The 17,412-nt window shown below is 20.4% G+C and overlaps 5 protein-coding genes across 5 annotated transcripts; all 5 read left to right on the plus strand.

The window, feature by feature from the left end:
- Window positions 1-1,200: 1,200 nt before the first annotated feature.
- On the plus strand, window positions 1,201-2,256 carry PY17X_0723200 (PIR protein; the record flags this gene model as incomplete). Its single annotated transcript, XM_022955606.1, has 3 exons — window positions 1,201-1,215; window positions 1,350-2,108; window positions 2,191-2,256. 3 exons carry the CDS (start codon window positions 1,201-1,203, stop codon window positions 2,254-2,256), a joined length of 840 nt encoding a protein of 279 aa, XP_022811863.1.
- A 2,501-nt stretch (window positions 2,257-4,757) lies between these two features.
- On the plus strand, window positions 4,758-5,789 carry PY17X_0723300 (PIR protein; the record flags this gene model as incomplete). Its single annotated transcript, XM_022955607.1, has 3 exons — window positions 4,758-4,772; window positions 4,892-5,641; window positions 5,724-5,789. The coding sequence occupies 3 exons, from the start codon at window positions 4,758-4,760 to the stop codon at window positions 5,787-5,789; spliced, it is 831 nt and encodes a 276-aa protein (XP_022811864.1).
- A 2,356-nt stretch (window positions 5,790-8,145) lies between these two features.
- On the plus strand, window positions 8,146-9,323 carry PY17X_0723400 (PIR protein; the record flags this gene model as incomplete). The annotated part of the gene is made up of 3 exons (XM_022955608.1): window positions 8,146-8,160; window positions 8,293-9,168; window positions 9,258-9,323. 3 exons carry the CDS (start codon window positions 8,146-8,148, stop codon window positions 9,321-9,323), a joined length of 957 nt encoding a protein of 318 aa, XP_022811865.1.
- Window positions 9,324-11,796: 2,473 nt separating this feature from the next.
- PY17X_0723500 (PIR protein) lies at window positions 11,797-12,944 on the plus strand (the record flags this gene model as incomplete). Its single annotated transcript, XM_022955609.1, has 3 exons — window positions 11,797-11,811; window positions 11,945-12,793; window positions 12,882-12,944. 3 exons carry the CDS (start codon window positions 11,797-11,799, stop codon window positions 12,942-12,944), a joined length of 927 nt encoding a protein of 308 aa, XP_022811866.1.
- A 2,827-nt stretch (window positions 12,945-15,771) lies between these two features.
- PY17X_0723600 (PIR protein) lies at window positions 15,772-16,898 on the plus strand (the record flags this gene model as incomplete). The annotated part of the gene is made up of 3 exons (XM_022955610.1): window positions 15,772-15,786; window positions 15,910-16,728; window positions 16,812-16,898. The coding sequence occupies 3 exons, from the start codon at window positions 15,772-15,774 to the stop codon at window positions 16,896-16,898; spliced, it is 921 nt and encodes a 306-aa protein (XP_022811867.1).
- Window positions 16,899-17,412: the final 514 nt, after the last annotated feature.

The following is a 17,412-nucleotide window of genomic DNA, read 5'->3' on the forward strand; positions in this document are numbered from 1 at the left end:
ATTCAATTTGGGATATGTGGTTTTATATTATAAAAATATGAATAAATGGAGAAAGGGTTAAGTCTCAATTCATGTTAAATGTCTTTTTATAATTCTATATTAACGCATATTCCATTATAATTGTTTTACCATAGTATTAATAAAATATAGAATTTTTAATAAATTATTTGAATGTATATACATTGATAACAATAACCATAAAACATATAAGATAAAAATGAACAATGTAAAAAATTTAAGGAATATTTGTCTAAATATATATATTAAAAGAGCAAATATATCTTATCTCTCCCATCTAAAAAGGAAATATAACAACTTAATTAAAAATAGTTTTATATATACTTTAAAATTTGCGTCAATAGTTATTTATATATTAATATTTAATATCTATTAAGTATAATTTTAAAAACAGATGCATTAAAAGACTTATTTAAGCTTATAAATACGGGTTCAGTGCTAAATGTCGTTTTAAACCTTGGAAATGATGCGTAAAATATATTATAAAATTATCCAATAAGGCATACTTACAAATTGAAGTATATAGGAATAAAAATAAAGTTATAGGACTCATTAAAATGGATTATGAATTTATCTGTATTAAATAAAAACAATATCAATTTATATAATTTGCATAGAAAATGGAACAATGCAACTTATTTTGTAAATGTTATAATTTTAGAAAAGACTATATTATATATTATAAGAAACAATTATATAAGTATTTAGTCTATCTTATTAAATAATTATTTATATATTTTAAGGATTATAATAATAACTTTTTTAATTTTTTATATTTGTGCAATATTTAAGTTTTATGACGTTGTTCATGTTCTATATTAAATCATATGTATAAGTATATATTTTTTTAAATTATTATAAAAGTATATCCATTTTTATAATAAAAATATACCATATGTTATTAAGAATAGCATTTTTGTATAGAATGCAACATATATATATTTAGTTAAATATGTACTAATAAAATCTCAATTTAAGTTAATTTAGCTAATTTTCATAAAATAAGTATAATATTATTTTATTATTCTATATTAATTTAATTATTGAAAAACTTATAATATATTTAACTATAGACAGTTGTTATATATAGGGTTAAAGTATTTGCGTCACCTATCGGAGACAGTGTATATAATACAGCTTGATTTTACTCAATTTACAAGTCAAAAATAAAATTCCATTATAATGAATGACAACATGGTAAATGAGTTTTTTAATAATAATTTCCTTTACATTTTTTGATATTGTATTATATAAAAATATTATTTAACTTTATTTTAATAAAATTTTCAATATTGCATATTTATAATAATTGTTTTGAAATGTTTTTTTAGTGTAGAAGATTATTTCTTGTGAGGAGTAATTTTCCTGATGAATTAGACAAAGATAAAAACTATCAATTTAAAGATAAATTATTCGAAAGCGATTGCGATAATAATTGTAAGACTGATATCGATAAAATTAAGGCTGGATGCTTATTTTGGTTTAATGAATTATTTGGGAGTTCTTCTTCGTTTAGAAATCATGCAAATAGTAATATGAACGTTGTTGCATACATTTGGGCGTGGTTAAGTTATAAGTTAAATCAAAAACCACAAAATGAAATTAATACATTAAATGATTTCTATAATATGTATATAGAAAATAGCGAAAAGTATAAAACGTCTATAGAGCATGTTGCGGAGTATAATACTTATATTGAGCTAATAAATAAAAATAAGGATTTGTTGAATATTAATTTTAAAGATATGTCTAATTTTTATAAGGCATTTGTATTATTATGTGAAATGTATAATGGACTTGATTCAAACAACTCAGATTGTTCGAAATATTTAGTAAAAGCTAATGAATTTGCTAAAAAGTATGATGATCTTAATGAAAATTATAATAATACTAAAGACAGTCCCTACAATAAAGTATTGTCTACATTATCAAATGATTTTAATAATTTTAAAAATATATGTAAAAATGCTCATTCTAGCAATTTTCCAACCCTTCCAACATATCCACGAAGATTAGTAATAAAAAACACACTAATTTCAATTGCATTTATATTTGCTTCAGTATCAATTTTATTGGGAGTTTCTTATAAGGTAAATAATAAGGAATTTAAAAATTATTATATATATGTAAACATTAACGAACAACCGTACACTTCTTAACATTTTATATTAGTATTCGTTATTTGGATTTCGGAAACGATCTCAAAAACAACATTTAAGAGAAAAGCTAAAAAAATAAAGAAGAAAATGAATCATCAATGTATAATCCGAATAGTCATTATTTCATGAATAGTAATAATGATTGGTATGCTTTAAGAAACTGTTTATTTGGAAATAATTTTTTTTATCATAATTTTTGCATAATTTGTATATAGTTTTTATGTTATGAGTAAGGGTTAAAGTTCTGGAACCCATATTGGGTTAAGGATAAATATTGTATCTTTATTTAATTTTTTATAATTTGACCACTAATTAAATATATGTACTATCCTCGTATGTTTGATCTCAAGATGAAGACTAAATATGCAACAAAAAAGGGGTATTGTCATTAATATGAAAGGAGCCATATAACATTTTTTCATAAGTTATAATCTATATAATTGGGTGTTCATATGGATTTAATATGATTAAAAGAAATGTCTATATTGCATATATTAATTTATATTATCCTATACCATAATTATTTATTATATAAAATTTGTCAATATGTAATTATATTGAATTATACATGACACAACGTGTTTCTTTATTTGATAAAAATTTTATTTAGTAAAACTTATTATTTATATCATATTTACTTTTATTCAAATCGTATTTTTATAATTGAACAGTATAATAATTTTATATATCAGAGTATAATTCGATTCATTTTGAATATTCATCTACATTACAATATATATTAGGATTAACATATGTGTTTTTAACATTAATTAAACGCATTTTCAATACATAGTATATAATAATAAAGTATAGATGCATGAAATACCGATCGAAGATCTACAATACAACGTTATCTATAAAAGGCATTTTATGCATCTAACATTTTTAATAATACAATAAAAATATACATATTAATAAAAAAATACATTATAGATATAGGCAGATTATCATTTTAACTTTTGATTATATATAGTATCATTGTATGCTAATGTTTTAAATTCAAATAATCGAAATAGTTATATATATTTTAATTTATTTACCATAAGGTATAATAATAGATTAATCGCTATTTATTTTTAAATTTCATAGATTAGAGGTATAAATAAATTATATTTTGAAATAGTTAAAAAATAAAATATAAGCATATTAATAAAATTTAATGTTATAGTTTGTTATAATAATTATAAATAATATGATAGATAGAATGAGTTATTATTATATACATATAAAATAGTAAAATACTCTACCAATTACTAATATTGAAATATTGTTATATTGTGAAAACTTCATATAATTAAATATTAATATGAAATTTATCGAAAAGACACATAATAATACATTATAAATGTATAATTTTTATATATTTGTTAAAGATTTAATTTGGGATATATGGTTTTATATTACAAACATCTGAATAAATAAAGAAAAGGCTAAAGCCTCAATTCACGTTAAATGTCTATTATTCCATATTATATTATCATTGTTTAATGAATCATCGTTTTATAATTGAAATTGTCATTGTTTTATCGTAGAATTAATAAAATATAGAATTTTTAATAAATTATTTGAATGTATATACATTGATAACTATAACCATAAAATATATAAAATAAAAATGAACAATGTAAAAAATTCAACGAATATTTATCTAAATATATATATTAAAAGACCAAATATATCTTATCTCTCTCATCTAAAATGGAAATATAACAACCTAATTACGCATAGTTTTCTATTATACTTTAAATTTCCATTAATACTTATTTATATGTTATATATTTAATATTTATTAAGTATTATTTTAAAATCAATCTACATTCAAATACTTTTTAAGCTTATAAATACGGTTTCAGTGCTAAATGCCGTTTTAAACCTTGGAAATGATGCGTAAAATATATTATAAAATTATCCAATAAGGCATACTTATAAATTGAAGTATATAGGAATAAAAATAAAGTTATAGGACTTATTGAAATGGATTATGAATCTACATGTATTAAATAAAAACAATATTAAAATTATGCAATTTTCATAGAAAATGGAGCATGTAACTTAATTTGGAAAAACTATAATTTTAATAAAACAGTAGTATATAATATTAGAAACAGTATATAAGTATTTAATATTTTTTATAAAATGAGTATTTATATACTTTAAGGATTATAATAATAATAACCTTCTTAATTTTTTATATTTGTGCAATATTTAAGTTTTATGACGTTCATGTTCTATATTAAAGCATATGTATAAGTATATATTTTTTAAATGCATTATAAAAGTATATCCATTTTTATAATAAAGTTATACCAAATGTTAGTAAGAATAGTATTTTTTGTATAAAATGTATTAAGCAACCCTCTACTTAAGGTAATTTAGCTAAATGCCATAAAAAAAGTATAATATGATTTTAGTAATACTAATATATTATTATTTTATATGAAGTTAAAATTAAGAATAATATGTCTAACGAAAGATAATTGTTATGCAAAGAGCTTAAGTAAATACAACATATATTTTATACAATATATATAAATAACATCACTCCCCATAATCTCCGAATTATAACAGAATTTCATTATAATGTCTTCTAAAGTGGTATATATATTTTTTATTATATTATTCGTACGTTGCATTCCTATAATTATATTAATTTTAATTTTAGTAACATTTATATTAATACATTCTTTTGTTTAATTCGTAAAATATATTCGTAGTGTGGTGTAATTAATGTGATCGATAATTACCTTTACAATGGTCCGAATAACCCAGGAAAATATAAATTTAATCCTATATTCAATGCGTATTGCCCTAATAAACAATCTGATAGTAATGAACAAACACTTAGCTGTGCTTTTATAACATTGCTAGCTTTACTTAAGGATATTGTTGATAAGGAAAATTTAGGGAGTGATAAACTTGCTGAATACGCTATTTTATGGTTAAGTTACAAACTAAATCAAAAGTCACATCACAACAACAACGATTTAGATAATTTTTTTGTTCAATATATAAATAATAATGAAAAGTATAGTGAGGAAATAACTGATGGTAGTGATTATAAGAGTTATAATGATCTTATAAATAAAAAAAAAAATTTGATGAGTTTGGATATTAATATTATATCTAGTTTTTATGATACATTTAAATCATTATGTAACATGTATAGTGAAATTGATCTAGAAAAAAAACAATGCAATAAATGTTTTGAAAATGGTGAAGAATTTTTTGAAAAATATGAAAAACTTAAAAAATTTTCTGGTATTAATGAAAGAGGCCCTTATTCTCAAATATTGTCTAGTTTATTAGATGATTATGAAAAATTTGAAAATAAATATAAAAGTCTTAAATGTAGCAATATTTCACCACTTGTAGCTTGTCCACGAAGTTCAGTAACAAAAAATACACTAATTACAATTGCAATTATGTTTGTTGCAGCATCAATTTTATTGGGAGTTTCTTATAAGGTAAATAATAAAGAATTTAAAAATTATTATATATATGTAAACATTAACGAACAACCGTACGCTTCTTAACATTTTATATTAGTATTCGTTATTTGGATTTCGGAAACGACCTCAAAAACAACATTTAAGAAAAAAGCTAAAAAAATAAAGAAGAAAATGGATCATTAATATGTGACCCTGAGAATAGAGATCATAATACTTTAATATATTTTTATATTTGGAAATAACAAATTTTTATCAAAAAAATATAATAAATTTTATGTAGTTTTTATGTTGTGGGTCATGATTGCGTTTGTGGAACCCATATTCGGGTTAGGGTTATGTATTATATTACATTTAATTTTTTATAATTTGAACACTAATTAAATATATGTCTATCCTCGTATGTTTGATCTCAAGGTGAAGTCTAATATGCAACCAAAAAGGGGTACTGTCATTAATATGAAAGGGACCACATACATTTTTTCATAAATTACAATATATATAATTGAGTGTTCATATGGATTTAATATGATTAAAAAAAATGTCTATATTGCATATATTAATTCATATTATTCTATATTATAATTATTTATTATATAAAATTTGTCAATCTGTGGCTATATTGAATCATGAATAATACAATATATTTCTTTATTTGATGAAAATTTTATTTAATAAAACTTATTATTTGTATCATATTTGTTTTAATTCAAATCATGTTATCCAACTGAACTGTAATCATATATATTCATAAAATATAGATGCATGGTATATCGATCGAAAATCGAAAATACAACAATATCTATAAAATATTATTATGCTTCTAACATTTTTTGAAGTTTTAATTGTAGTTACCATTATCTTTTTGTATTTTACATTTGTATTAAAATTAATTAGTATTAATAGAAATTTATTTATATGCTTTAATTTATTTATCATAAGGTATAATAATAGATTAATCACCATTTACTTTTAAGCTTTATAGTTTTGAAGTATAAATAAATTAGAAATATATTATATTTAAAATAGTTAAAAAATAAAATTTAACTATATTAATAAAATTTAATATCATATTTTGTTCTAATAATTATAAATAATACGATAGATTGAATAGAATTATTATTATGTACCTATACATATAATCTAATAAAATACTCTACTAATAACCAATATCAAAATGTTGCTTTATTGTGGTAAATTCATATAATTAAATATTAATTTTATCGAAAAGACGCATAATAATACATTATAAATGTATCATTTTTATATATTTGTTAAAGATCCAAAATGGGATATTTGGTTTTATATTATAAAAAACTGGATAAATAAAGAAAAGGCTAACGAGTCAACGTTAAATTCCCTTTTATTATTCTATATTAACGTGTATTATATTATTATTATTTTACCATATAATTAATAAAATATAGAATTTTTAATAAATTATTTGAATGCATATACATTGATAACTATAGCAGTATAATATATAAGATACAAATGAGCAATGCAGAACATTTAACGAATATTTATATAAATTTATATATTATAAGAGTAAATATATCTTATCTCTCTCCTCTTAAAGGACAATATAACACTCTAGTCAAACATAGTTTTTTATTATACTTTAAAATTTGCATCATTATTTATTTATGTGTTATATATTTAATAATTACTAAGTATTATTTTAAAACAATCTACATATAAAAACTTATTTAAGCTTATAAATACGGGTTCAGTGCTAATTGCTGTTTTAAAGAGTGGAAAAAATATGCAAAATATATTATAAAATTACCCAATAAGGTATACATCTATATTGAAGTATATAGGAATAAAAATAAAGTTATTTAACGCATTAAAATTATTTTTTAATTTATCTATATTAATTACAAATAATATAGATTTATGTATTTTGCATAGAAATGGAACAATTCAACTTATTTTGAAAGTTTTATTTTAGAAAAGACTATATTGTATATTATAAGAAACAAGTATATACAAATTTAATATATTTTTAAAAGGACTATTTATATGCTTTTAAGGATTATAGTAATAATGGGTTTCTTAATTGTTTCGATTTTTGCATTATATTATTTTTGGGACACCACTTATTAAAACAAAAGATATGAAGTTTTTTATTTTCTATATTAAAGCATATGTATAAGAAGATATATTCTAAACTCATTACATTGTTGCTTTAATTTTTATAATAATGTTATACCAGATGCTGTAAGAATATATTTTTTTGTATAAAATACATCATATCTATATTTAATCAAAAATGTATTAAGTAACCCTCTATCTAAGGTAATTTAGCTAATTATCATAAAAAGGAATAAAACTTCATTTAGTAATAATATTATTTTATTATTCTATATTAATTTAATTATTGAAAAACTTATAATATACTTAACTACATGTAGTTGTTATATATAGGGTCAAAGTATTTGCGTCATATATTTGGTCACTGTGTATAAAAACGAAATGATTCTGCTTAATTTACAAATCAAAAATAAAATCCCATTATAATGAATGACTATATGGTATATGCATTTTTAATAATAATTCCCTTTACATTTTTTGATATTGTATTATATATAAATATCATTAAACTTTATTTTATAAGAGTTTAATTAACGTATATTTTTATTATACTTTTATAAATGTTTTCTTAGTGTGGGAGGTTTCGTATTTTGATAAATTATTTTCCCGATGAATTAAACGCATCTACAGAAAATGATATTCATAGTATAGGGGGGATTGTGAAATACTGCCCTAATGGAGATTCAAAAGACAAAAAATGCAATACTGATCTCGAAAAAATAAATGCTTCATTGTTATGGTTGTTCGAGCAAAATATTGTTAAAAAGATTGATAGTTTAAATAAAGAACAGCCTAAAGTGTTTATTATATACTTTATGATATGGTTAAGTTATATGTTAACCCTAAAGAAAGTTAAAAACATAAACAATCTAAAAGAATTTTATGAAAATCATATAAAGAATAATATGAATTATATTAATTGTTATAATAATGGTAAATCTTGTAGTGATTCATTAAAAGAAATAACGGGGTATACAAATTATAAGGAAACCATAGACAATGAAATACATTTTATGACTATTGATATTAATAATATTTCTAAATTTTATGATGCATTTAAATTATTATGTAATATGTATAATGAAATTACTAAAGAAACTCCAGAATGCGATAAATATATGAATTATGCTGATGAATTTGTTAAAAAATATGATGATCTTACCAGAAATTTTAACATTACTAAAGATGGTTCTTATAGTCAACTATTTTCTACTTTATTAACTGATTATAATAATTTAAAAAATGAACATAATGTTACTAAACATTGCAAATCTGTAACCCTTCCAGAGATAAATACAAAAAATTCTGAACATACTGAACATACTGAACATACTGAACTTCCCGAACATTCTGAAGTTACATCATCAAGTTTGTCGATATCAAACAAAATATTTATAGTTTTATCGATATTTTCTGCAACACTAATTTTCTTTGGAATTGCATATAAAGTAAATAATAAGGAATTTAAAAATTATTTTAATTAAATATATGCAAACGTTAACAAAAAATTAAACTTTTCTTAAAATTTTTATATTAGTATTCGTTATTTGGATTTCGGAAACGATCTCAAAAACATCGTTTAAGAGAAAAGCTAAAAAAATAAAGGAGAAAATGGATCGTTAATATTTGATTCGAAGAGTATTGACTATTTCAGAAATAGTAATAATGATTAATATATTTTAAGAAACTGTCTATTCCGAAGTAATTTTTGATAATACTTTTTGCATAATTTTCATATAGTTTTTATGTTGCGGAACCCATATTCGGGTTAGAGCTAAGTATTATATCTTTATTTAATTTTTTATAATTTGAACACTAATTAAATATATGTATCATCCCTATATGTTTAATATCGACTTTAAGCCTAAATATGCAACCAAAAAGTGGATATAATCATTAATGTGGAAGGGGTTATATAACGTATTTTATAAGTTATAATATATATAGAGTGTTCATGCCGATTTAATATGATTAAAAAAAATTGTTTATATTGCATATATTAATTCATATTATGATATATCATAATTATTTATTATATAAAGCTTGTTAATCATAACTATATTGAATTATGCATAACATAATATGTTTCTTTATTTGACAAAACATTTTATTTAGTAAAACTTATTATTTGTATCATATTTGTTTTAATTTAAATTATATTACGCTAGCTGAACTGTAATAATAGCATTATATATGAGGTTGGGTATTAATTATAAGATGATTCATTTGTAACAATTGTCTACATTATAATATACCTTCAGGTCACAGAGTATATTTTTATTGTTAATTAAACATATTACCAATATATAATAGATATTCATAAAATATAGATACATATAATATCGATCGAGAATCGACAATATAACATTGTCTATAAAAGTCATGTTACGCTTCTAACATTTTTAGTAATACATAAAAAATTGCTCTATATATACAATATTTTTTGAAGTTTTAATTGTAGTTACTATTATATTTTTGTGATTCCTTTATATTTGTATTAAAATTAATTAGTATTAATAGAAGTTGATTTATATGCTTAAATTTATTTATAATAAAGATTTAATAATAGATTATCACTATTTATTTTTAAATTTTAAAGATTTGAAGTATATATAAATTATATTTTGAAATGCTTAAAAAATAAAATATAAGTATATTAATAAAGTTTAATATTATAGATATAATGCGTTATTATTATGTGGTTATACATATAATATAATAAAATACTCTACCAATAACTAATATTGAAATATTGATATATTGTGAAACCTTCATATAATTAAATATTAATATGAATTTTATCAAAAAGACGCATAATAATACATTATAAATGCATCATTTTTATATATTTGTTAAAGATCCAATTTGTGATATGTGATTTTATATTATAAAAAACTGGATAAATAAAGAAAATTCTAAAGAATCAATTCATGTTAAATTCCATATTAACGCGTATTATTAGTGTTTATTGAATAATCATTTTTTAATATAAAACAACATTTATTATCATAGAATTAATAAAATATAGAATTTTCAACAAATTATTTGAATACATATACATTGATAATTACAACAGTATAATATATAAGATAAAAATGAACTATGTATAACATTTAATGAATATTCAATTTAATTTATATATTAAAAGAGAAAATATATCTTATCTCTCTCCTACTAAAGGGTAATATAACAACCTAATTAAACATAGTTTTATATTATACTTAAAAATTTCATCAATACTTATTTGTTAATATTTAATATTTGCTAATTATTATTTTAAAACAATCTACATTTAAAGATTTATTTAAGCTTATAAATAGCTTAATAAATACGGATTCAGTGCTAATTTTTTAAACCGTGAACTTGATACGTAAAATATATTATAAAATTACCCAATAAGGTATACTTCTAAATTGATGTATATGGGAATAAAAATAAAGTTATTTAACGCATTAAAATTATGTTTATGCAATTAAAAAAGTGAACAATGTAACTTATTTTATAAATGTTATAATTTTAGAAAAGTCTATATTATATATTATAAGAAACAAGTATATAAATATTTAAAATATATTTATATACTTTTAAGGATTATAGTAATGATGGGTTTCTTAATTGTTTCGATTTTTGCAGTATATTATTTTTGGGGCACCATTTATTAAAGCAAAATATATAGCGTTGTGTATTTCATACGATAAGCCATAAATATAAGTATATATTTTTTAAATCCACAATAAAAGTATATCCATTTTTATAGTAAAATTATTCCAGATGTTAGTAAGAATGCCATTTTTTGTATAAAATGCATCATATCTATATTTAATCAAAAATGTATTAAGCAACCCTCTATTTAAGGCTATTTAGCTAAATATCATAAAAAGGAATGTAATTTTTCTTTAGTAATAATATTGTTTTATTGTCCTATATAATTTCATTATTGAAAAACTTATAATATATTTAACTACAGACAGTTGTTATGTATAGGGTTAAACTATTTGCGTCACATATTGGGGGAAGCGTATATAAAACAGAATGATTTTACTCAATTTACAAATCAAAAATAAAACTCCAGTATAATGAATAAGAAAGTGGTATATGCATTTTTTAATAATAATAATTTCCTTTACATTTTATGATATTGTATTATATATATGATTAAACTTTATTTTAATAAAATGTTCAATAATATACATTTCTAATAATTGTTTTTAAATGTTTTCTTAGTCTCAACATTTCAAATCTGTATGGGGTTATTTTCCCGATGAATTAACAAATGATGGAAACTATAATTTTTTATTTAACGGTCAACATTTCAAACAGTATTGTACTAATAATAGTTGTGATAGTAATCTCGAACAAATTAATTCTGCATGTTTATATTTGTTTAATGCATTCTTTGGGGATTTTAATTCGTATACTGATAATGCAAAAAAAAAAATCGATATTGTTTATTACATTATTATATGGTTAAGTTATATGTTAAGCCTAAAAAAAGAAAATGAAATCAATAAATTAAACGACTTCTATACTAAGCATATAGAAAAAAATGAGCATTATAATAAAAAAATACAAAGTGTTCGTGATTATGAATGTTATAAGGAACTCATAAATAAGAAAAAGGATTTGTTGAATATGGATAATTATATTATATCTAATTTTTATAAAGCGTTTAAATTATTATGTGAAATGTATTCAGAATATGGTGAAAACACGTTAAATTGCAAAAAATGTTCGAACAAAGCTATTCAATTTGTTGAAAAATATAAAGAACTTAATGGAGATTCTAATAATAATGATAGCAGTCCATATAAAAAAATATTGTCTACACTATCAAATGATTATGATAATTTAAAAAATGAATGTAAAGATGCTAAAGATAGCAATTTTCCAGCCCTTAAAGAGATAAGTACACCACAAGATACTATAGAAAGTATTGGACAAACTACTGAACAAATTGGGCAAACTGAACAAAAGTCTGATGTTACATCATCAAGTTCGTCGATAGTAAGCAAATTAATTCCAGTTGTATCGATATTTGTTGCAATATCATTTTTTTTAGGAATTTCTTATAAGGTAAATAATAAGGAATTAAATAATATTACATTTAAATATATCCAAACGTTAACACAAAAATCAAAATTTTCTTAACATTTTATATTAGTATTCGTTATTTGGATTTCGGAAACGATCTCAAAAACATTTAAGAGAAAAGTTAAAAAAATAAAGAAGAAACTGGACCATTAATAAATTATTCAGAGTATGACGATTGATGTATTTTAAGAAACTGTATATTTGGAAATATATAAATTTTGATCATAGTTTTTATATTGTTTTTATGTTATGGGTTAGGGTTGATGTTATGTTTGTGGAACCCACATTCGGGTTAGGATTAAGTATTATATTGTATTAATTTTTTGTAATTTGAACACTAATTAAATATATGACCATTCATATATGTTTAATCACGCAATAAACCCTAAATATGCAACCGAAAAAGAGGTATCACCATTAATATTAAAAGAGTCACATAACATTTTTTCATAAATTATAATATATATATATAATTTAGTGTTCATATCGATTTAATATGATTAAAAAAATTGTCTATATCGCATATATTAATTCATATTATTATATATCATAATTATTTATTATATAAATTTTTTTAATTTGTGGTTATATTGAATTATGTATAACACTATACGTTTCTTTATTTGATGAAAATTTTATTTAGAAAAACTTACTATTTGTATCATTTGTTTTAATTTAAATCGGATTTTGATAACCGAATAGCATAATAATTTTATATTATCATAGTATAAATTATAATTAGATTCATTTGGAACAATTGTCTACATTATAATAAATCTTCATATTAATATGTGTGTTTTTACGATTAATAAACCATATTACCAATATATAATAGGTAGTCAAAAAATATAGATGCATAGTATATCGATATAAAATCGACAATGCAACGATATCTATAAAAGATGTTTTATGCATCTAACATTTTTAATAATACAATAAAAGTATACATATTAATAAAAAATTAAATTATAGATATAGGAATAATATCCTTTTAACTTTCGATTATATATAGTATAATTTTATGCTAAAGTTTTAAATTCAAATAATATAAATCGTTCTCTATATAATAATTTATTTACTATAAAGGTATAATTTTATATTAGTCATTTTAATTTTTAAACTTTATAGTTTTGAAGTATATATAAATTATATTTTAAAATAGATAAAAAATAAAATATAAGTAAATAATAAAATTTAATGTTATAGTTTGTTATAATAATTATAAATGATATGATAAATAGAATATCGTTATTGTTCTAATATATATATATATATAATATTGTATAAATGACTAAATCTGAAATATGTCAAATTTGGAAACATATACAATTATAAATTAATACAAAGTATATAGAAAAAGTATATAATAATTAATTTAATTTGAACTAATAATATCTTTATTAGGTTATTATATATATACAAATTCACAAATATAATATTTTTACGAAATATAATATATGTTCTAAATTATTTAATTTAAAAACTATGAAACACGTAAATATTATACATTGATTTAAAGTATTTTTATTAAGGGCATTAATTATTCCGTTGTACTATACAATGATATAGCAGTAACAATAATAATAGTAATAACAATAAATAAAGTATTAGATACGAACAAATATATTATGTTTATTTGATACATTACATGGGTATAAATTAATTATATATATTATTAAAATTGCAATAAGATTAGAATTGTATGCACAAAACATCAAATGAAATAATACAACTTTGACTTAGTATTTTTTTAATGTGCTAATATTAGAATTAACAATACCAAGAAAAATAATATTAATAATTTTATAGTTTTTAATTATAGAACTAAATATAGTTTATTATAAAATACAAAAGAAAACTATATATTTAGAAAAGTAATAATTCTAAATTATTTTTAATGTATACATGAACTGAAAGTTTAATGTTAAAGGAATACAATACATAATTAGATATATAGAATAGGTAAATCTTATATGGCTACATAATTGTCTTAAAAAAGCATACTTCCCTTATCTCTCCTATCTAAAATGTAAATATACCAACCTAATTACACATAGTTTTATATTATACTTTATAATTTGCATCAATAGTTATTTATTTATTAATATTTAATATTTACTAAGTATCATTTTAAAAACAATATACATTTAAAGACTTATTTAAGCTTATAAATACGGGACCAGTGCTAATTGTCGTTTTAAACCGTGAGAAAGATGTGCAAAATATATTATAAAATTACCCAATAAGGTATATTTATAAATTTAAATATATAAGAATAAAAATAACGTTATTGGACTCATTAAGATGGATTATGAACATATTTATATTAAATAAAAATAATATTAAAATTATGTATATGCAATTAAAAAAGGGAACAATGCAACTTATTTTATAAATATTATAATTTTAGAAAAAACTATATTATATATTATAAGAAAAAATATATAAATATTTAATATATTTTAAAAAATTACTATTTATATACTTTTAAGGATTACAGTAATAATAGGATTTTGTATTTTTTATATTTATACAGTATTTAAGTTTTAGAATTGAAGTCATTAAAATAGAAGATATAAATATATTTTTTTCCTATATTCAAACATACTTTAAATTCTTTATAAAAGTATATCCATTTTTATAATAAAGCTATACCACATTTTATTAATAATAGTCTTTTTTGTATAAAATCCATAATATCTATATTTAATCAAAAATGTATTAAATAACCCTCTATTTAAGGTAATTTAGCTAATTGTCATAAAATAGGTATACTATTATTTTAGTAATACTACTGTATTATTATTTTATATTAATTTAATTATTGAAAAGCTTATAATATATTTAACTACAGAGAGTTGTTATATATAGGGTTAAAGTATTTGCGTCACATATTTGGAGTGCATATAAAACAGCATGATTTTACTCGATTTACAAATATAAAATGAAATTTCATCACAATGGATAAAGAAGTGGTATATGCATTTTTTAATAATAATAATTTCCTTTACATTTTATTATATATATCATTAAACTTGATTTTAATAAAATTTGTAATAATTCGCGTTTTTATTAATTGTTTTTAAATGTTTTCTTAGTGTAGAATACTCATTTCTATAAGTAACTCGTTTCCCAATAGTTTGGACAAGAGTGGAAACTATCATTTTACTATGAATGAAGACATTTTAAATGGATATTGTACTAATAAAAAATGTAGTAATAATTTCGAAAAAATTAATGCTGGATGTTTATATTTGCTTGATGCATTCTTTGAGAATCCTTCTGTGTTTAATTCTGTTGCAAAAAGTAACGTCAATATTGTTGAATACATTATGATATGGCTAAGTAAAATGTTAAGCCGAATCGAAAATACAGAAAACGAGAGTCTAGGATTTTTTTATAATACATATATAAAGGGTGATAATAATTATAAAAAGTCTATATCGAATGTTATGGGGTGTAATAATTATAAGGAACTTATAGATAAAACAAATATGATGAATATGAAAATTAAAGATATATCTAAATTATATGATGCATTTAATACATTATGTATGATGCATTATGAATTTAATGAAAAGAGCCCAAATTGCGATAAATATTTGAAAGATGCCAATAAATTTGTTGAAAAATATAAAAAACTTAAGGCAGATTCTAGTATTACTGAAAAGAGTTCATATAATCAACTATTGTCTACTTTACTAACTGATTATAATAATTTTGAAAATAAATGTATTAGCAATGGTGTTAATTGTACAAATTTTCCATCTCTTCAAACGATAGAAAAAAAACATCATGTACAAAGTTTTGAACAAATTTCTGAAGATACATCATCAAGTTCATCGGTAACAAACAAATTATTTACAGTTTTATCGATATTTGGTGTAATAGCATTTATTTTAGGAATTTCTTACAAGGTAAATAATAAGGAATTAAAAAAATTATTATATATATGCAAACATTAACAAACAACCGTACGCTTCTTAACATTTTATATTAGTATTCGTTATTTGGATTTCGGAAACGATTTCAAAAACAAAAATTAAGAGAAAAGCTAAAAAATATAAAGAAGAGAATGAATCAATAATATATGATTCGAAGAAAGTGACTATTTCAGGAATAGCAGTAATGATTTATATATTTTAAGAAACTGTCTATTGGGGAGTAATTTTTGCATAATTTTTATATCGTTTTTATGTTGCGGGTCATGGTTGAAGTTGTGTTTATGGAACTTATATTTGGGTTAGGGCTAAGTATTATATCTTTATTTAATTTTTATAATTAAACACCAATTTAATATATGTACTATACCCGTATGTTTAATATCGAGATGAAGTCCAAATATTCACCACTCAAAGTGGAATAATTTAATATGAAAAGGACCACATACAATATTTTCCATAAAGTATAACATATACAATTATGTGTTCATGCCGATTTATTATGATTAAAATAAAATGTCTATATTGTATATATTAATATGGATATTGATATATATAAAGTCGTATTATGGAATACCATATTTTTCTATTATATAAGCCTTGATAACCCAGAGCTATATTGAATTATGCATATAATAATATGTTTCTTTATTTGATGAA

This window comes from Plasmodium yoelii, assembly GCF_900002385.2.
Source record: "Plasmodium yoelii strain 17X genome assembly, chromosome: 7".
Taxonomy (NCBI): domain Eukaryota; phylum Apicomplexa; class Aconoidasida; order Haemosporida; family Plasmodiidae; genus Plasmodium; species Plasmodium yoelii.